At 51.2% G+C, this 22,209-nt stretch overlaps 1 protein-coding gene across 1 annotated transcript in view; it reads right to left on the bottom strand.

The window, feature by feature from the left end:
* map3k13 (mitogen-activated protein kinase kinase kinase 13) overlaps window positions 1-22,209 on the bottom strand; it is a 265,870-nt gene that overhangs the window by 71,085 nt on the left and 172,576 nt on the right. The window contains 2 exon segments of the mRNA XM_085985387.1: window positions 4,148-4,218; window positions 12,754-13,453. Of these exon segments, the coding sequence (XP_085841513.1) occupies window positions 4,148-4,218; window positions 12,754-13,453 (771 nt within the window).

Here is a 22,209-nt window from a genome sequence, read left to right as displayed (position 1 = left end):
TTGCCCGTATGTCTTCGCACCCATTAAATTTAATAATGTTAGAGCTTTATCTTGGTCACGAATTTTATTGACCTTACAATAATTTTTTACTCTTTCAACATATATGGCCCAACCTTCGAGGTCACTATCAAAGGTGCTAATATTCCCATGTTTAGGCATTGTAGATTTGCAATTTCTCAGATTTTATTTTCTTTACTTGTTATCAAAGATGGCGGCTTCCCGCTCTTGCCGTCGTCCTCCGCCCACAAAATGGCGGTTTTCCCGCGCTTGGCGGTCTTCACCCGTCCCCCCCGACGCCGTCTCCCTTCAGCCCCCGAGTGCGGCCCTTATCTTCGCCGCGATCGCCCGAGTGCGGCCCTTATCAGCGGATGCGATCGCTGGATCGCGAAGTGGCTCCCGACCGAAGCGGCTCTCGGCCCTTATCTGGAGATGCGATCGCTCTCGCGGCTCTCGGCCCTTATCAGGAGATGCGATCGCTCTGTTGAAACGCCTCCCGCTCGAAGCGGCTCTCGCGCCCTATTCCTCCGGCTCCCCCAGCCCCGTTCGTGCGGCCAATGCGGTCGACTGCCTGTCGCGTCGCTGCCCGGCTCAGACAACGGCTTACCCACCACCAAGCTGGAGAAGAAGCTGACGGTCGCCGATGGAGGCTCCGAGGTCAGGATGTCTTCCAGTGGGGTGGAGAGGGTGGAAACCTCTCTGCAACGTCCTGGCTGTGGACGAAGCTGCCGTGGAGTGACTGCCGCAGGGTCCGAATCAGACTCGTCGCCAGTGTTAAGTCTGTGAGTTGTTCAAGTAATTAATACTCAGACTTAATCAGTAACAATAAAACAGGTCTTTACTGGTTGGAGGTAGGGACTATTCTGAATACAAGATTACTGCACAGTGCTTATATACCGGTGTGTTCACCCCCGGTATTACGTCTACAGCAGCCTGAGAAAGTAGTACATCTCTTAAGGTGGAACAGGCTTAAGCTCTCTTAAGGTGGAACAGGTTACATACACAACAGATGCCTAAATCCTTTTGCTCCTCCACAGCTCCTAGTCTCTCACCAAGTTAATATTCTAATCCATTAAGGAAATATTACGATTTGTCTTTCTTGGATCCAAAGTGGATGACGTCACACTTTCCCACATTGAACTCCATTTGCTATAGTTTGCGCACTCACTTAGTCTGTCTATATCCCTTTGTAACTTTCTGCTCCCATCTACACAACTTACTGTGCTTCCTAAGTTAGTGTCATCTGAAAATTTTGACATACAACTCTCTATCCCTTCATCCAAGTCACTGATACATATGGTGAAAATCTGAGGTCCCAGTACAGATCACAGGGGAACACCACTTGTCACATTCTGCCAACATTTAGTTTATCATTACTCTCCGTCTCCTCCTTCCAACCAACCTATGTCACAAGGTTACCTCGATTTCCGTGCACTCTTGTGCCGAACCTTATCAAATGCCTTCTGAAAGTCCATATGAACAATATCCATAGACACGCCCCTATCCACCATGTTAGTGACCTCCTCAAATGGAGGGGCGGGGTTAGGCATTGGTTGCTGGGGGGAGGCCTTGGTTGCTGGGGGGAGGCCTTGGTTGCTGGAGGGAGGCTTTGGTTGCTGGGGGAGGCCTGGGTTGCTGGGGGGAGACCTGGGTTGCTGGGGGGAGGCCTGGGTTGCTGGGGGGAGGCCTGGGTTGCTAGGGGGAGGCCTGGGTTGCTGGGGGAGGCTTTGGTTGCTGGGGGGAGGCCTGGGTTGCTGGGGGGAGGCTTTGGTTGCTGGGGGGGAGGCTTTGGTTGCTGGGGGGAGGCTTTGGTTGCTGGGGGGAGGCCTGGGTTGCTGGGGGGAGGCTTTGGTTGCTGGGGGGAGGCCGTGGTTGCTGGGGGGAGGCTTTGGTTGCTGGGGGAGGCCTGGGTTGCTGGCGGGAGACCTGGGTTGCTGGGGGGAGGCCTGGGTTGCTGGGGGGAGGCCTGGGTTGCTAGGGGGAGGCCTGGGTTGCTGGGGGAGGCTTTGGTTGCTGGGGGGAGGCCTGGGTTGCTGGGGGGAGGCTTTGGTTGCTGGGGGGAGGCTTTGGTTGCTGGGGGAGGCTTTGGTTGCTGGGGGGAGGCCTGGGTTGCTGGGGGGAGGCTTTGGTTGCTGGGGGGAGGCTTTGGTTGCTGGGGGGAGGCTTTGGTTGCTGGGGGGAGGCCTGGGTTGCTGGGAGGAGGCCTGGGTTGCTGGGGGGAGGCCTGGGTTGCTGGGAGGAGGCCTGGGTTGCTGGGGAGAGGCCTGGGTTGCTGGGAGGAGGCTTTGGTTGCTGGGAAGAGGCCTGGGTTGCTGGGGGGAGGCTTTGGTTGCTGGGGGGAGGCCTGGGTTGCTGGGGGGAGGCCTTGGTTGCCGGGGGGAGGCCTGGGTTGCGGGGGGAGGCCTGGGTTGCTGGGGGGAGGCCTTGGTTGCTGGGGGGAGGCTGCTTTGGTTGCTGGGGGGAGGCTGCTTTGGTTGCTGGGGGGAGGCCTTGGTTGCTGGGGGGAGGCCTTGGTTGCTGGGGGGAGGCCTTGGTTGCTGGTGGGAGGCCTTGGTTGCTGGGGGAAGGCTTTGGTTGCTGGGGGATGGCCTTGGTTGCTGGGGGATGGCCTTGGTTGCTGGGGGAGGCCTTGGTTGCTGCTAAGGAAGAGATGGGGTACGTTTTGATGGAGGATGAGGGAAGAGGAGGAATTCTGTCAGACCAAACTTGCCCTGGAAAGGAACAAGGCGCAACACCAAAAATACAAAAGGAAAAACCCATGAGAAAGGGTCCTCGGGTTGTCCACGAGTGATCGAGGCCCACAGTTAAAAAAATACGGTCACAAAAAATGGAATAACTAAGGAAAACTGAAAATCCAAAAAAAAGAGGGTCCTGTGGAAAATAGGACTGTTCGTGTGATAGGGCAGAATCTGATAGCAAAATAACTGTCCAGAAAGCACAGCAGAAGAAACCACATTGGAAGGGACATTTAAAACTCGAGCCCCAGGCTTCTGAGCGAGGAGCAGGCCTCTGAAGGAAACATTGTTGGAGAGATTTCAAATACGCAAAAAGGTATGGGTAAAATAAACGATTTTGTGGTGAATTGTGCATCTTTTTGCCTGTATATTTCATTACAAAGCTTACTTTTAATGCTGTGTCCTCAGGTTATTGACAAAAGAAGATGGCAGCACAAGTATTTTCAGCAAACATTTTGAATGATTTCCCTTGTTCCTGGAAAGGAGCGGCAGCTCTTTGCTGCTTGTTTTATTGGTTGTGGTTTGCTGACTGCTGCTTCCTGACTGGTCATTGGCGGATTTCCTATTTGCTCAGTTATTTGTTGCTCTAATATTAATATGATATTTGAGCCAATCAGGTGCCGGACATTCACTTTGTCTGTGTGAGATTTTGAGGTGTGATGGACAAACAGCGGATGAAATACTTTTTATCAGAATTTTTTTCCTGACAATTTTCTCCCCTCCTTTCTTGCTGGGGCACAGTTTCATGGGCGCTAGGGACCCTCTGGTGCTTCACCCAAGTGGCTGTGACAGTGAGTGTTGATAGGATATTCCAACGTGGGTTGCACCAATCTATCCTCACCCGACCTACATCTGGAGTCATCGGACGGCAATCAGGGGCAGACACCCCGATTAACCCAGAGGTCAATGTTGGTGTTCCTGCTTCTACCTCATCCGAGCTCAGCTAATTCAGCAAGATCAAGGGCTGGAACCCTGGGCTGTGTAAACTTACTATTTCACTGGGGAACCTGAGAAGTTTTAGGTTAGGGGCATACTGACTGGGCTGGCTATATACTTGAAAAGGAAAAACATTCAGGGCTATGGGGAAAGAGCGGAGGGAGTGGGACTAATTGGATAGCTCTTTCAAAGAACTGGCACAGGATCGATGGGCTGAATGGCTGTCAGATTCTGTACTGTAAGATTCTATGATTCTATTCTATGACTGACTGTACCACAGCTGCCCAGGCTTCAACCAGACCTCACACCATGGTTTCATTGTTTCAAGGCCTTGTGGAGGTCGGGTGAGGATAGATTGGGTACAACAGTGTTGCAACCCACGTTGGAATATCCTACGGCTCACTCTCTGCGTTGCAACGTAACACTCGGAAGGGGAGGAAATTTTCATCCACGTAGGGTGGCTGCATTTGATGTCTTACCTCTGTCTGCGGGGAAACTCCACCTCACTGTCCACTTCTCCCTCCTCTTCCTCGGAGGAGTCGTCTCCATTCTGTGACCAACAGAAAACAATGCCACACGGTGTCCCATACAGCACATACACTGAAGGCACGAGCTTCTTACTTAGGTTACATCAGCTAAGGTTCACACATTCCTAACAATGCTTGATTTCTTGTCCTGCTTAATACAATACCGTGCTTCAAAAACAGGTACTCAGTTGGGGCAGTACAGAGTGCCCGTTGTTCCTGAGATTAAACAACGCCTCATTCAGCACTAAGTTTGAATTCACAATCAGAGATCCCACAGGTTGGAATTGGCACTGCTCTGAAGTTGCAGCTAATTCATAGTGTAGAGGGAGCTTTACTCTCTATCTAACCCAAGCTGTACCTGCACTGGGAGTGTTTGGTGGGACAGTGTAGATGGAACTTTACTCTGTATCTAACCCGTGCTGTACCCGCCCTGGGAGTGTTTGATGGGACAGTGTAGAGGGAGCTTTACTCTGTATCTAACCTGTGCTGTACCTGCCCTGGGAGTGTTTGATGGGACAGTGTAGAGGGAGCTTTACTCTCTATCTAACCCGAGCTGTACCTGCACTGGGAGTGTTTGATGGGACAGTGTAGAGGGAGCTTTACTCTGTATCTAACCCGTGATGTACCTGCCCTGGGAGTGTTTGATGGGACAGTGTAGAGGGAGCTTTACTCTGTATCTAACCCGTGATGTACCTGCCCTGGGAGTGTTTGATGGGACAGTGTAGAGGGAGCTTTACTCTGTATCTAACCCGTGATGTACCTGCCCTGGGAGTGTTTGATGGGATAGTGTAGAGGGAGCTTTACTCTGTATCTAACCCATACTGTACCTGCCCTGGGAGTGTTTGATGGGACAGTGTAGAGGGAGATTTACTCTGTATCTAACCCGTGCTGTATCTGCCCTGGGAGTGTTTGATGGGGCAGTGTAGAGGGAGCTTTACTCTGTATCTAACCCGTGCTGTACCTGCCCTGGGGGTGATTGATGGGACAGTGTAGAGGGAGCTTTACTCTGTATCTAACCCGTGCTGTACCTGCCCTGGGAGTGTTTGATGGGACAGTGTAGAGGGAGCTTTACTCTGTAGCTAACCTGTGCTGTACCTGCCTTGGGCGTGTTTGATGGGACAGTGAAGAGGCAGCCTCACTCAGTTGGGTGGAACTGCACTTGCCTGTCCGACCTCCAGTATTGGATGAGCAGAAATTTCCTCCAACTAAAGATTGAGAAGACCAAAGCCATTGTCCTCGGTCCCCGCCACAAACTCCGTTCCCTAGCCACTGACTCCTTCCTTCTCCCTGGCAACTGTCTGAGGCTGAACCAAATCGTTTGCAACCTTTGCATGCTTCTTGACTCCAAGATGAGCTTCCGACCGGATTATCATTTCCATCACTAAGACCGCCTACTTCTACCTGCGTGACATCACCTGCCTCCGCAACTGCCTCAGCTCACCTGCTACTGAAACCCTCATCTATGCCTTTGATACCACTAGACTCCCATCTTCCAGCCGACAAACTTCAGCTCAAGCAAAACTCTGCTGCCCATGTCCTAACTCGCACCAAGTCCCAATCACCCATCACTCCTGTGCTCACTGACCTACATTGGCTCCCAGTCCGGCAACGTCTCAATTAAAAAATTCTCATCCTTGTTTTCAAATCCCTTCATGGTCTCACTCCTCCCTATCTCTGCAACCAGCCCTACATGCCTCCGAGATCTCTGCTCTCCTTCAATCCTGGCCTCTTGTGCAAATCCGATTTCCTTCACTCCTGCCTAGGCCCTAAGCTTCTTAAAACGAAACTCTTTCACCAAGCTTTTGCTCACTTGTCGAAATATCTCCTTAGGTGGCTCTGTGTCAAATTTTGTTTGATAACGTCTTATGACGCGCCTTGGGACGTTGTGGCTCAGTGGGCAGCACCCTCGACTCTGAGTCAGGACGTTGTGGGTTCAAGTCCCACTCCAGAGACTTGAGCACAAAAATCTAGACTGACACTCCAGTGCAGTGCTGAGATGAGGGAGTGCTGCATTGTCAGAGGTGCCGTCTTTTGGATGAGACGTTAAACCGCGGCCCCGTCTGCTCTCACAGGTGGATGTAAAAGACCCCATGGCACTATTTCGAAGACAAGCAGGGGAGTTATCCCCGGTGTCCTGGCCAATATTTATCCCTCAATCAACATTACAAAAACAGATTATCTGGTCATTATCACATTGCTGTTTGTGGGAGCTTGCTGTGCACAAATTGGCTGCAGCGTTTCCTACATTACAACAGTGACTACACTTCAAAAGTACTTCATTGGCTGTAAAGTGCTTAGGTGCGTCCTGAGGTCGTGAAAGGCGCTCTATAAATGCGAGTCTTTCTTTATATAAATGCAAGTTGTTGTTGTTGTATCTAACCTGTACTGAATCCCGTGGTTCCCCTTGTTGGAGTGACGGGGTTCTGCTCTGAGATTCGGACTTCTCTCCTGGGTTGGTGTCCGTGTTGCTCCCTCTCCCTATTATGGTAATGACCCCATCCCTGGGGATTGTTCCATGTGCCTCTGACCCTCTACCTGGGATGCACTGTTACATGATTCACACTCAGAGCAACGTGGCACATAGTCCTGCCCACCCGTGCCCTTCTCACAGTTAGCAGGTGGTGTAGAATCAACAGCTTGAAACATGCTCTGCTGACAACACAGTCCTCCAACTGACCCCGTCAGCAGTCAGTGAGATGAGCAGAGTGTAATGTTACATCAAATGATAGCACACGATGGAATCAGAAGCCAATCCCAACACAAGTATCAGGAGACTGACGCACTCTCACAGGCTGTCTGAATCTGTGTTAGTGCATGATTCAAGAAAAATGTAAGGAATCTTTCACATGATAACGTGTCATGAAGCATTTCCATTGGGCTCGTTTCTCACCTGCAGCCTCCAATCTCTCTCGCTCATACCTCTCCTTGACTCTCCACTTCATCAATATTACTATGATTACTCCTCCTCTCAGCTTTCATCTCTTCTTCCTTCTAAGCTTCAAGTACAACATGCTCCTCTCCTCCAATTTGTTGAAACCAAAGCCCCGATATTTACAGGGAGGCGGGGAGAGTGCGGGCGAGTGCGGTAGTGTGGAGCAAATTCGGTGAGACCGGGAACGCGGAGATCCTGCCAAATTTAACGGCAGGACCTCATTATCATTTTCCCGCCTGGCAGCTGGCCAGATTGACTGGCTGGATTTTAAATTTTTAACCCCCTTCCTCTCCTGCCTGTCGTGGTGTGGGGGGTGGAAGTTAATATCGACTCCCAAGACTCAGATCATAACCTCGGCCCCTATTGTATTTTTTATCCACACCTTTGGTTTGTGCCTTTTCCTTTTTTTCTCTCCCACATGGCAGCTGTCTCTCATTCTGTCAGCACATTTCACACTTCATCTAGAGCCGTCTTTTGTCTCTTTACCTGTCCTATTACCATCTCGTCTCATCTTGAATATCTCTTAATGTCCCTTCACCTCTCAGACCTTTCCTTATGTTCTTTCATCCCCTCCCCCATTTCACAGCCCCCAAACTGGCCTTTTAATCTGTTTCATTTCCTGCTTTTTTCTCAGTTCTGAAGAAGGGTTTCGACCTGAAACGTTAACTCTTTCTCTCTCCACGGATGTTGCCTGGCCTGCTGAGTTTTTCCAGCGTTTTCTGTTGTTATTCCCAAGACTCACTGACCCATCTCCTACTCATTCGTTTCTGGGAATTCAAAACTGTGGAACTCCTCACCTCCCTTCCTCCTGTAATCTTGGTGTCACACAATCACTTCTCCTCTGTTCAAACTTGGGGCTGTCTGCACTGTGGGCCTTGGCTCTCACTGTATAAAACGTCCGGTACATCACTATCCAATCACAGAATTATGCCTCCTACTGACAAGTGCTGGTTTGGCATTGACATTCCCAGCTTGAGAGATATCAGATCCTGAGCTGAGCTGTTATACCTTCACCAGTACAATCACTCAGTGCTTTCTGAACGGTTCAGGAGTGACGGTCATTTAAAGCCTTTGCTTTGTTGAGAAATTCATATTGAGCTTTGTACAAGGAAACCCTAACCAGCTTCCCTGATGAGTGACTGAGTAGAGGCACTACCTGGTGAAGACCAGAAGGTCCCCATTCTGTGTGCTCAAAATGCTAATATTGGCTGTTGCAGTGCTCAGGTCTGTCTTTTTTTTATTCGTTCCTGGGATGTGGGCATCGCTGGCAAGGCCAGCATTTATTGCCCATCCCTAATTGCCCTTGAGAAGGTGATGGTGAGCTGCCTTCTTGAACCGCTGCAGTCCGTGTGGTGAAGGTTAGGGAGGGAGTTCCAGGATTTTGACCCAGTGACGATGAAGGAACGGCGATCTATTTCCAAGTCAGGATGGTGTGTGACGTGGAGGGGAACTTGGAGGTGGTGGTGTTCCCATGCGCCTGCTGCCCTTGTCCTTCTAGGTGGTAGAGGTTGCGGGTTTGGGAGGTGCTGCTGAAGAAGCCTCGGCGAGTTGCTGCAGTGCATCTTGTAGATGATACACACTGCAGCCACGGTATGCCGGTGGTGGAGGGAGTGAATGTTTAAGGTGGTGGATGGGGTGCCAATCAAGCGGACTGCTTTGTCCTGGATGGTATCGAGCTTTTTGAGTGTTGTTGCAGCTGCACTCATCCAGGCAAGTGGAGAATATTCCATCACACTCCTTACTTGTGCCTTGTAGATGGTGGAAAGGCTTTGGGGGAGTCAGGAGGTGAGACACTCACCACAGAATACCCAGCCTCTGACCTGCTCTTGTAGCCACAGTATTTATGTGGCTGGTCTAGTTAAGTTTTTGGTCAATGGTGACCCCCAGGATGTTGATAGTGGGGGATTTGGCGATGGTATTGCCATTGAATGTCAAGGGGTGGTGATTAGACTCTCGCTTGTTGGAGATAGTCATTGCCTGGCACTTCTGTGGCGCAAATGTTACTTGCCACTTATCAGTCCAAGCCTGAATGTCATCCAGGTCTTGCTGCATGCAGGCATGGACTGCTTCATTAACTGAGGAGTTGTGAATGGAACTGAACACTCTGCAATCATCAGCGAACATCCCCATTTCTGACCTTATGATGGAGGGAAGGTCATTGATGAAGCAGCTGAAAATGGTTGGGCATAGGTCACTGTCCTGAGGAACTCCTGCAGCGACGGCCTGGGGCTGAGATGATTGACCTCCAACCACCACAGCCATCTTCCTTTGTGCTCGGTATGACTCCAGCTAGTGGAGAGTTTTCCCCCCGATTCCCATTGACTTCAATTTTACTAGAGCTCCTTGAAGCCACACTTGGTCAAATGCTGCCTTGATGTCAAGGGCAGTCACTCTCACCTCACCTCTGGAATTCAGCTCTTTTGTCCATGTTTGGACCAAGGCAGTAATGAGGTCTGGAGCCGAGTTGTCCTGGCGGAACCCAAACTGAGTATCAGTGAGCAGGTTATTGGTGAGTAAGTGCCGCTTGATAGCACCGTCGATGACACCTTCCATCACTTTGCTGATGACTGAGAGTGGACTGATGGGCGGTAATTGGCCGGGTTGGATTTGTCCTGTTTTTTGTGGACAGGACGTACCTGGGCAGTTTTCCACATTGTCGGATAGATGCCAGTGTTGTAGCTGTACTGGAACAGCTTGGCTAGAGGCGTGGCTAGTTCTGGAGCACAAGTCTTCAGCACGATAGCCGGGATATTGTCAGGGACCATAGCCTTTGCTGTATCCAGTGCGCTCAGCTATTTCTTGATATCACGTGGAGTGAATCGAATTGGCTGAAGAATGGCTTCAGTGATGGTGGGGACCGCAGGAGGAGGCCGATATGAATCATCCACTCAACACTTCTAGCTGAAGATGGTTGCAAACGCTTCAGCCTTGTCTTTTGCACTCACGTGCTGGGCTCTATCATCATTGAGAATGAGATATTCCTGGAGCCTCCTTAGTTGTTTAATTGTTCACCACCATTCACAACTGGATGTAGCAGGACTGCAGAGCTTTGATCTGATCCGTTGATTGTGGAATCACTTAGCCCTGTCTATAGCAGGCCTTTTAGCATGCATGTAGTCCTGTGTTGCAGCTTCCCCAGGTTGGCACCTCATTTTTAGGTACGCCTGGTGCTGCTCCTGGCATGCTCTTCTGCACTCCTCATTGAACCAGGGTTGGTCCCCTGGCTTGATGGTAATGGTAGAATGAGGGATATGCCAGGCCATGAGGTTATAGATTGTGGTGGAATTAAATTCTGCTGGTGCTGATGGCCCGCAGCACTTCATGGATGCCCAGTTTTGAGTTGCTCTATCTGTTTTGAATCTATCCCATTTAGCACGGTAGTAGTGCCACACAACACGATGGAGGGTGTCCTCAGTGTGAAGACAAGATTTTGTCTCCACAAGGACTATGCGGTGGTCACTGCTACCAATGCCGTCATGGACAGATGCATCTGCGACAGGTAGTTTGGTGAGGACGAGGTCAAGTAGGTTTTTCCTCGTGTTGGTTCTCTCACCACTTGCTGCAGTCCAGTAGCATAGTGATTAGTTTACTGGACTAGTAAAGTCTGTCTATCTGTCTGTCTCTCTGTGGCTCTCCCTCTTTCTCTGTCTCACTCTCCCTGACACACTCTCCCTCCCCCCGTGTCTTTCCACCTGTGTCTCTCTCACTCCCCCTTTGTCTCTCTCACTCCCCCTCCGTCTCCCCATCTCCGTCTCCCCATCTCTTTCTCAGGGATGAGGTCTGTGCTGCCTTTCCTCTACACAGCTGGGTGGAGGTCAGTAATTTATCTTTTGATTTGTAGTCGGGCTGAGTTGGCTCCTCCTGCTCAATCCTCTGATGCAGGGGGCCCTTTCCTTAAAGAATAAATACAGTATTGAAGGATGAAGCCTGTGCTGACACTGTCCATCCCCCCACCACCGGCACCCCGACATTAATCTTCTGAGTGCCCACCCTCCCCACTGACACACTAAAGGAATTCAGACCACAACGAATCAGATAGTTTCACCCAAAGGGTAGTAGAAATCTGTAACTCTCTTCCCTAAAGGTTGGGGTTCAACTGGAGCTTTCAAGACTGAGATTGATAAATTTTGTTAGGTTAGGGTGTTGAGGGTTATGGATCATAGGTGGGAAAACGAGGTTGAGCTACAGATCAGCCATGATCTAACTGAATGGCGGAGCAGGCTCAAGGGGCTGAATGGCTCCTCCTGGTCCTATGTTCCTCTATCAGCCACTACACGGCAGAACAGTGATAAACGGTGATCTCATTCTCCAGACTCCTGTCAAATATCGGAGAGTTGGAAAAACTGCAACACCATTAATGACTACAGAATGAGGAGAGATTGTCAGGTGTTAGCCGTGGCTCAGTGGGTAGCACTCTCGGAGTCAGAAGATCATGGGTTCAAGTCCCACTCCAGAGATTTCAGCACATAATCCAGACTAACACATCGGTGGAGTGCTGCACTATTGGAACTGCAGTCTTTTGGATGAGACATTAAACCGAGGCCCCATCTGCTCTCTTGGGTGGATGTAAAAGATCCCATGGCACTACTTCGAAGAAGAGCAGGGGAGATATCCCCAGTGTCCTGGACAATATTTATCCCTCAATCAACATAAAAACAGATTATCTGGTTATTATCTCACTGTTGTTTGTGGGATCTTGCTCTTGCAAATTGGCTGCCGTGTTTCCCACATCACAACAGTGACTACACTCCAAAAAGTACTTCATTAGCTGCAAAGCGCTTTGGAACGTTCTGAGGTTGTGGAAGGCGCTCTGCAGCTAATGAAGGCGAAGGAACAACACACAGTCCAAAAGTTAAGAGTTCATAGAATGTATAGAATCCTAGAATGCTGCAGCACAGAAGGAGGCCCCATTCGGCCCATTGAGCTTGTGCCGGCTCCTTTGAAGAGCTCTCCAGTTAGTTCCACTCCCCCGCTCTTTCCCCATAGCCCTGCAAATATTTCCACTTCAAATATTATCCAATTCCCTTTTGAAATTGGATTATTATTGAGACACCCCCCAGGTCCCTCTGTTCCTGCACCCCCTTTAAAATTGTAACATTTAGTTTATATTGCCTCTCCTCATTCTTCCTTCCAAAATGAATCACTTCACACTTCTCCTTGTTAAATTTCATCTGCCATGTGTCTGCCCATTTTACCAGTCTGTCTCTGTCCTCCTGAAGTCCGCCTCACTGTTTATTTCATTTCCGAGTTTCGTATCATCTGCAAACTTTGAAATTATGCCCCGCATACCCAAGCCCAGGTCATTAATATATATCAAAAAGAGCAGTGGTCCTAATACTGACTCCTGGGGGACACGAATGTATGCTTTGCTCCAATCTGAAAAACAACAGTTCACCACTACTCTCTGCTTTTTGTCTCTTAACCAATTTTGTATCCCTGCTGCCACTGTCACTGTAATCCCATGGGCTTCAATTTTGCTAACAAGTCTATTGTGTGGTATTTTGTCAAACACCTTTTGAAAGTCCATATACACAACATCAACCTAATACTGGGGGAATTGCCCTGATTCGTTATTTTCTCATGAGCCAAGCTTTGGAACCGCCTGGTGGATAAGTTGTATCCTTACCTCCTTTCTGAGAGCTCTCAGCTTGTGAGGTAGTGTGGGTGGGGTGAGGTGCTGAGGGGTACTCAGGGAAGACCCTGCTTTGCAGCTTTCTGCTTGCTTCTCCTCCAAGGGCCTGCTGCTCTCCTGAAGCCTGGGGCTCTCGTAGTGAGCCACGGGGGGATGCGCTGGCGATTGGGAGAGGCTCGGGCTGGCTGGGCCCAGTTCGCTTCCGTTGGACAGTCTCTCAACTCTTGTGCCACCCTTCAGCTCCCTGCAGTTTTGGCACATGGTGCCCTGACCGGCGGCACCGTGCCCGCAGTCCACCGTGCCCCCATTCTCCGAGCCCCTCCTGCAGGTCGCGGCCAGCATGGTGGAGATAAGGTCGGGGCTGGAGCCGGACATCTTGCACTGTAGGTGATCAGTGTGAGGGCTCCTCAGCGCTGCTGCGGGGCCAAAGTACTTTAGGTTGTGCACACAGCTGGCAGCATCTCCAAGGCGGTGCTGGTGGTGGAGGGCGCACTCCTCTGGGGCCGTGATAGCCCGCAGAACCCCCGCAAATTCCTGGTGGCTGCCCTTGCTGTTGCCGCGCCGGTGCCGTGGCTTGCTGCGGTACCTCGCCTTCCCCGGGGGGGTGGTCAACTTCGGGCTGCCGGAAACGGGTGAGTGAGCTGGGCCAACTTCCATACTCGGCATGATGCCATCTGACCTCAGGAGGTCAGGTCTGCGGGAGCCAAAAGAACAGCAGGTTAACTAAACAGTGACCACATCATCACAGGACACAACACGGCTGGAGGTCAATGGGCTGGCAATGTACGCAAGGAGCCCCATCTCTGTACTTTATCCCAGGGCAGGTACAGCACGGGTTAGATACAGAGTAAAGCTCCCTCTACACTGTCCCATCAAACACTCCCAGGGCAGGTACAGCACGGGTTAGATACAGAGTAAATATCCCTCTGCACTGTCACACCAAACACTCCCAGGGCAGGTACAGCATGGGTTAGATACAGAGTAAAGTTCCCTCTACACTGTCCCATCAAACACTCCCAGCGCAGGTACAGCACGGGTTAGATACAGAGTAAAGCTCCCTCTACACAGTCCCATCAAACACTCCCAGGGCAGGTACAGCACGGGTTAGATACAGAATAAAGCTCCCTCTACACTGTCCCATCAAACACTCCCAGGGCAGGTACAGCATGGGTTAGATACAGAGTAAAGACCCCTCTACACTGTCCCGTCAAACACTCCCAGGGCAGGTACAGCACGGGTTAGATACAGAGTAAAGACCCCTCTACACTGTCCCATCAAACACTCCCAGGGCAGGTACAGCACGGGTTAGATACAGAGTAAAGCTCCCTCTACACTGTCCCATCAAACACTCCCAGGGCAGGTACAGCACGGGTTAGATACAGAGTAAAGCTCCCTCTACACTGCCCCATCAAACACTCCCAGGGCAGGTACAGCACGGGTTAGATACAGAGTAAAGCTCCCTCTACACTGCCCCATCAAACACTCCCAGGGCAGGTACAGCACGGGTTAGATACAGAGTAAAGCTCCCTCTACACTGTCCCATCAAACACTCCCAGGGCAGGTACAGCGCGGGTTAGATACAGAGTAAAGCTCCCTCTACACTGTCCCATCAAACACTCCCAGGGCAGGTACAGCACGGGTTAGATACAGAGTAAAGCTCCCTCTACACTGTCCCATCAAACACTCCCAAGGCAGGTACAGCACGGGTTAGATACAGAGTAAAGCTCCCTCTACACTGTCCCATCAAACACTCCCAGGGCAGGTACAGCACGGGTTAGATACAGAGTAAAGCTCCCTCTACACTGTCCCGTCAAACACTCCCAGGGCAGGTACAGCACGGGTTAGATACAGAGTAAAGTTCCCTCTACACTGTCCTATCAAACACTCCCAGGGCAGGTACAGCACGGGTTAGATACAGAGTAAAGCTCCCTCTACACTGTCCCGTCAAACACTCCCAGGGCAGGTACAGCACGGGTTAGATACAGAGTAAAGTTCCCTCTACACTGTCTCATCAAACACTCCCAGGGCAGGTACAGCACGGGTTAGATACAGAGTAAAGCTCCCTCTACACTGCCCTAACAATGCATTTCTCCGCCACAGCCTCAGAAGAGTGATACCAGCTGCACCAATGTGACATTATCTTGGGTTTCATAGGAAGTCAGGGGTTTACATAAGGCTTGGCATGGGTTTAAAGGTTTTAAGCCCCTGTACATTTGTTCTTATTTATATTTAAATATACTGTGGATTTAGTGAGTTATAGGCATCAGTTAATAGATATGTGGAAATTGACTAAAATCTCTGTATTAGTTTGCTGATTGTTTTTTATAGCTCCCTTCAGTACACTGTTTGAGGCTGGTTTCTGTTAGCTGGGTTTGTGAGGTATGTTGTGGCATGTTACAGTGTGACAAGGCAAAGTCAATGAACCTGTGTCATTCCAACAAAGGGTTGTACAGAGGAACATAGGAACAGGAGTAAACACTTAAACCCGAGCCTGTTCCGCCCTTCAATTAGATCATGGCTGATCTGTATAATATGTCAATATGATCAATATGTTACTGAATTATTTAAATGGCCCAAGCTATTGAGTATGACCCATAGGAGCTCCAGACGTGTTACAGATGCACCATCTTGTGTTTGAACACTGTAAACAGCAGCTAAACGATGTCATTAAAGGTGCAAGGTTTCTTAATGTCTGATTTTAATGACAACTAGTTCAAGTTATCCGGCACAGTTCAAAGACGTAATCCCGACCTAGGGTGGAAGCTTGGACTGACAGTTGTGTCTCAGACCTGCAGGTAACGGCAGGCTGAACGATTGAAGTCGCGATCCTTTGACGGCCAGCTCGGTGCTTGAAGGTGGGTTTATCTGAGGTTGTGGACACCTAGGTCTTCAGTCAGTTTGAATTCAGTGGGGGTAGGGGGGACAGCAGTGAATCACGTCAGAACTGAACAACCGCCCAGGCATGAAACTGGCGTTGCGGTTCAGTCCGGTTTTCATACCCTTTGATTTCATTAACAACCCGGATACTGGGCAGTTTAAAGCACCATTCAGGGACACGAGGTTTAATCATATTATTCATGAGAGTCAGCAGCATTGAACCCAATTAGAATGTTGAGCAGGAAACCCCAAAATGTAACAGCACTTAGAGCTACGGTGCAGAAAGAATGATTTTTTATGGTTGTCAACTAGTCTCAGTCCCTTATAATATGTGGTAATGTAAACGCTGGGCCGATTTTAACCCTGCCCATTGACGATGTCGTTTGCCAGGCAATTCACAGGAAACTGGTGGACACAGTGCAGTGTGAGCTGGTTAAACTCCAGCAGGATCCATTGTAGACCTGGGAATCCGTGAGCCTTGTTGTTGCTAACCTGCCTCAGGTTCCAACCAAAGTTCTTTGGTTTTGGTAAGTGGGGTGTATCCCTATGGCGTGAGAGTGTGCACTCCGCATCAGGCAAACTGAAAGCCTACCTTTGAGATTTCCTCAGTAGATGGGTCTGGATATTTGTTAGCAAGGTGTTGGGTTTCCCACTGTGTCGGTGATGGGTTTCCCATTGTGTCAGTGTTGGGTTTCCCATTGTGTTGGTGATGGGTTTCCCATTGTGTCAGTGTTGGGTTTCCCACTGTGTCGGTTTCCCATTTTGTCGGTGTTGGGTTTCCCACTGTGTCAGTGTTGGGTTTCCCACTGTGTCGGTTTCCCACAGTGTCGGTGTTGGGTTTCCCACTGTGTCAGTGTTGGGTTTCCCATTGTGTCAGTGTTGGGTTTCCCACTGTGTTGGTGATGGGTTTCCCATTGTGTCAGTGTTGGGTTTCCCACTGTGTCGGTTTCCCATTGTGTCAGTGTTGGGTTTCCCACTGTGTCGGTTTCCCATTGTGTCAGTGTTGGGTTTCCCACTGTGTCGGTTTCCCATTGTGTCGGTGTTGGGTTTCCCATTGTGTCAGTGTTGGGTTTCCCACTGTGTTGGTGATGGGTTTCCCACTGTGTCAGTGTTGGGTTTCCCACTGTGTCGGTTTCCCATTGTGTCGGTGTTGGGTTTCCCATTGTGTCAGTGTTGGGTTTCCCACTGTGTTGGTGATGGGTTTCCCACTGTGTCAGTGTTGGGTTTCCCACTGTGTCGGTTTCCCATTGTGTCAGTGTTGGGTTTCCCACTGTGTCGGTTTCCCATTGTGTCGGTGTTGGGTTTCCCATTGTGTCGGTGTTGGGTTTCCCACTGTGTCGGTTTCCCATTGTGTCGGTGTTGGGTTTCCCACTGTGTCGGTGTTGGGTTTCCCACTGTGTCGGTGTTGGGTTTCCCATTGTGTCGGTGTTGGGTTTCCCACTGTGTCGGTTTCCCATTGTGTCGGTGTTGGGTTTCCCATTGTGTCGGTGATGGGTTACCCACTGTGTCGGTGATGGATTTCCCGCCATGTTGGTGTTGGGGATTCCCACTGTGTCGGTGTTGGGTTTCCCACTGTGTCGGTGTTGGGTTTCCCATTGTGTCGGTGTTGGGTTTCCCACTGTGTCGGTGATGGGTTTCCCATTGTGTCGGTGATGGGTTTCCCATTGTGTCGGTAATGGGTTTCCCATTGTGTCGGTGTTGGGTTTCCCACTGTGTCGGTGATGGGTTTCCCATTGTGTCGGTGATGGGTTTCCCATTGTGTCGGTAATGGGTTTCCCATTGTGTCGGTGTTGGGTTTCCCATTGTGTCGGTGTTGGGTTTCCCGCTGTGTCAGTGTTGGGTTTCCCACTGTGTCGGTGTTGGGTTTCCCATTGTGTCGGTGTTGGGTTTCCCACTGTGTCGGTGATGGGTTTCCCACTGTGTCAGTGTTGGGTTTCCCACTGTGTCGGTGTTGGGTTTCCCATTGTGTCGGTGTTGGGATTCCCACTGTGTCGGTGTTGGGTTTCCCATTGTGTCGGTGATGGGTTTCCCATTGTGTCGGTAATGGGTTTCCCATTGTGTCGGTGTTGGGTTTCCCACTGTGTCGGTGTTGGGTTTCCCACTGTGTCGGTGATGGGTTTCCCATTGTGTCGGTGATGGGTTTCCCATTGTGTCGGTGTTGGGTTTCCCACTGTGTCGATGTTGGGTTTCCTACTGTGTCGGTGTTGGGTTTCCCACTGTGTCGGTGTTGGGTTTCCATTTTGTCGGTGTTGTGTTTCCCACTGTGTCGTGTTGGGTTTCCCATTGTGTTAGTGTTGGGTTTCCCACTGTGTCGGTGATGGGTTTCCCACTGTGTCGGTGATTGGTTTCCCAATTTGTCGGTGTTGGGTTTCCCACTGTGTCGGTGATGGGTTTCCCACTGTGTCGGTGATGGGTTTCCCATTGTGTCGGTGTTGGGTTTCCCATTGTGTCGGTGATGGGTTTCCCACTGTGTCGGTGTTGGGTTTCCCACCGTGTCGGTGTTGGGATTCCCATTGTGTCGGTGTTGGGTTTCCCACCGTGTCGGTGTTGGATTTCCCACTGTGTCGGTGATGGGTTTCCCATTGTGTCGATGATGGGTTTCCCATTGTGTCGGTGTTGGGTTTCCCACCGTGTCGGTGTTGGGTTTCCCACTGTGTCGGTAATGGGATTCCCCCTGTGTCGGTGATGGGTTTCCCAATGTGTCGCTGATGGGTTTCCCAATGTGTCGCTGATGGGTTTCCCATTGTGTCGGTGTTGGGTTTCCCACTGTCGGTTTTGGGTTTCCCACTCTGTCGGTGTTGGGTTTCCCACTGTGTCGGTGTTGGGTTTCCCACTGTGTCGGTGTTGGGTTTCCCACTGTGTCAGTGTTGGGTTTCCCCCTGTGTCGGTGTTGGGTTTCCCACTGTGTCGGTGTTGGGTTTCCAACAGTGTCGGTGTTGGGTTTCCCATTGTGTCGGTGATGGGTTTCCCATTGTGTAGGTGATGGGTTTCCATTTTGTCGGTGTTGTGTTTCCCAGTGTGTCAGTGTTGGGTTTCCCATTGTGTTAGTGTTGGGTTTCCCACTGTGTCGGTGATGGGTTTTCCACTGTGTCGGTGTTGGGTTTCCCACTGTGTCGGTGTTGGGTTTCCCACTGTGTCGATGTTGGGTTTCCTACTGTGTCGGTGTTGGGTTTCCCACTGTGTCGGTGATGGGTTTCCCACTGTGTCGGTGATGGGTTTCCCACTGTGTCGGTGTTGGGTTTCCCACTGTGTCGGTGATGGGTTTCCCACTGTGTCGGTGTTGGGTTTCCCACTGTTTCAGTGTTGGGTTTCCCACTGTGTGGGTCTCCCATTGTGTCGGTGTTGGGTTTTCCACAGTGTCGGTGCTCGGTTTCCCATTGTGTTGGTGATGGTTTTCCCACTGTATCGGTGATGGGTTTCCCACTGTGTCCGTGATGGGTTTCCTACTGTGTCGGTGTTGGGTTTCCCACTGTTTCGGTATTGGGTTTCCCACCGTGTCGGTTTTGGGTTTCCCACCGTGTCGGTGTTGGGTTTCCCACCGTGTCGGTGTTGGGTTTCCCACCGTGTCGGTGTTGGGTTTCCCACCGTGTCGGTGATGGGTTTCCCACTGTGTCGGTGTTGGGTTTCCCACTGTGTCGGTGTTGGGTTTCCCACTGTGTGGGTTTCCCACTGTGTCGGTGTTGGGTTTCCCACTGTGTCGGTGTTGGGTTTCCCATTGTGTCGGTGTTGGGTTTCCCACTGTGTCGGTGTTGGGTTTCCCACTGTGTCAGTGTTGGGTTTCCCACTGTGTCAGTGTTGGGTTTCCCACTGTATCGTTGATGGGTTTCCCCCTGTGTCGGTGTTGGGTTTCCCACCTTGTCGGTGTTGGGTTTCCCACCGTGTCGGTGATGGGTTTCCCACCGTGTCGGTAATGGGTTTCCCACTGTGTCGGTGTTGGGATTCCCACTGTGTGGGTTTCCCATTGTGTCGGTGTTGGGTTTCCCACAGTGTCGGTGTTCGGTTTCCCACAGTGTCGGTGTTGGGTTTCCCACAGTGTCGGTGTTGGGTTTCCCACTGTGTCGGTGTTGGGTTTCCCACAGTGTCGGTGTTGGGTTTCCCACAGTGTCGGTGTTGGGTTTCCCACTGTGTCGGTGTTGGGTTTCCCACTGTGTCGGTGTTGGGTTTCCCACTGTGTCGGTGTTGGGTTTCCCACTGTGTCGGTGCTGGGTTTCCCACTGTGTCGGTGTTGGGTTTCCCACTGTGTCGGTGATATGTTTCCCACTGTGTCGGTGTTGGGTTTCCCACTGTGTCGGTGATGGGTTTCCCACTGTGTCGGTGATGGGTTTCCCACTGTGTCGGTGTTGGGTTTCCCACTGTGTCGGTGATGTGTTTCCCACTGTGTCGGTGTTGGGTTGCCCACTGCGTCGGTGTTGGGTTTCCCACTGTGTCGATGTTGGGTTTCCCACTGTGTCGGTGATGGGTTTCCCATTGTGTCGGTGTTGGGTTTCCCACCGTGTCGGTGATGGGTTTCCCACTGTGTCGGTGTTCGGTTTCCCACTGTGATAGTGATGGGTTTCGCACTGTGTCGGTGATGGGTTTCCCACCGTGTCGGAGTTGGGTTTCCCACTGTGTCGGTGTTGGGTTTCCCACCGTGTCGCTATTGGGTTTCCCACCATGTCGGAGTTCGGCTTCCCACTGTGTCGCTGTTGGGTTTCCCACTGTGTCGGTGTTGGGTTTCCCACCATGTCGGAGTTGGGTTTCCCACTGTGTCGGTGTTGGTTTTCCCACTGTGTTCGTGATGGATTTCCCATTGTGTCGGTGTTGGGTTTTCCACTGTGTTGGTGTTGGGTTTCCCATTGTGTCGGTGTTGGGTTTCTCACCGTGTCGGTGTTGGATTTCCCACTGTGTCGGTGATGGGTTTCCCAATGTGTCGGTGATGGGTTTCCCTTTGTGTCGGTGATGGGTTTCCCACTGTGTCGGTGTTGGATTTCCCACTGTGTCGGTGATGGGTTTCCCATTGTGTCGGTGTTGGGTTTCCCACCGTGTCGGTAATGAGTTGCACCCTGTGTCGGTGATGGGTTTTCCACTGTGTCGCTGATGGGTTTCCCATTGTGTCGGTGTTGGGTTTCCACTGTGTCGGTGATGGGTTTCCCACTGTGTCGGTGTTGGGTTTCCCACTGTGTCGGTGTTGGGTTTCCCATTGTGTCGGTGTTGGGTTTCCCATTGTGTCGGTGTTGGGTTTCCCACCGCGTCGGTGTTGGGTTTCCCACAGTGTCGGTGTTGGGTTTCCCGTTGTGTCGGTGTTGGGTTTCCCACTGTGTCGGTGTTGGGTTTCCCACTGTGTCGGTGTTGGGTTTCCCGTTGTGTCGGTGTTGGGTTTCCCACTGTGTCGGTGTTGGGTTTCCCACTGTGTCGGTGTTGGGTTTCCCACAGTGTCGGTGTTGGGTTTCCCGTTGTGTCGGTGTTGGGTTTCCCACTGTGTCGGTGTTGGGTTTCCCACTGTGTCGGTGTTGGGTTTCCCACAGTGTCGGTGTTGGGTTTCCCGTTGTGTCGGTGTTGGGTTTCCCACTGTGTCGGTGTTGGGTTTCCCACTGTGTCGGTGTTGGGTTTCCCACTGTGTCGGTGTTGGGGTTCCCACTGAGTCGGTGTTGGGTTTTCCACAGTGTCGGTGTTCGGTTTCCCATTGTGTCGGTGTTGGGTTTTCCACAGTGTCGGTGTTCGGTTTCCCATTGTGTCGGTGATGGTTTCCCCACTGTGTCGGTGATGGGTTTCCCGCTGTGTCGGAGTTGGGTTTCCCACTGTGTCAGTGATGGGTTTCCCACTGTGTCGGTGATGGGTTTCCTACTCTGTCGGTGTTGGGTTTCCCACTGTATCGGTGTTGGGTTTCCCATTGTGTCGGTGTTGTGTTTCCCACTGTGTCGGTGTTGGGTTTCCCACTGTGTCGGTGATGGGTTTCCCACTGTGTCGGTGCTGTGTTTCCCACTGTGTCAGTGCTGTGTTTCCCACTGTGTCGGTGATGGGTTTCCCACTGTGTTGGTGTTGGGTTTCCCATTGTGTCGGTGTTGGGTTTCTCACCGTGTCGGTGTTGGATTTCCCACTGTGTCGGTGATGGGTTTCCCAATGTGTCGGTGATGGGTTTCCCACTGTGTCGGTGATGGGTTTCCCAATGTGTCGGTGATGGGTTTCCCAATGTGTCGGTGATGGGTTTCCCACTGTGTCGGTGATGGGTTTCCCACTGTGTTCGTGATGGATTTCCCATTGTGTCGGTGTTGGGTTTTCCACCGTGTTGGTGTTGGGTTTCCCATTGTGTCGGTGTTGGGTTTCTCACCGTGTCGGTGTTGGATTTCCCACTGTGTCGGTGATGGGATTCCCATTGTGTCGGTGTTGGATTTCCCACTGTGTCGGTGATGGGTTTCCCATTGTGTCGGTGTTGGGTTTCCCACCGTGTCGGTAATGAGTTTCACCCTGTGTCGGTGATGGGTTTTCCACTGTGTCGGTGATGGGTTTCCCACTTTGTCGGTGTTGGGTTTCCCACTGTGTCGGTGTTGGGTTTCCCATTGTGTCGGTGTTGGGTTTCCCATTGTGTCGGTGTTG

Source organism: Somniosus microcephalus, chromosome 4 (genome assembly GCF_052327205.1).
Source record: "Somniosus microcephalus isolate GS21.2 chromosome 4, FLI_Smic_1.0, whole genome shotgun sequence".
Classification (NCBI taxonomy): Eukaryota; Metazoa; Chordata; class Chondrichthyes; order Squaliformes; family Somniosidae; genus Somniosus; species Somniosus microcephalus.
The sequence above is the reverse complement of the archived record's forward strand: the minus strand, read 5'-3'. Positions and strand labels throughout refer to the sequence as shown.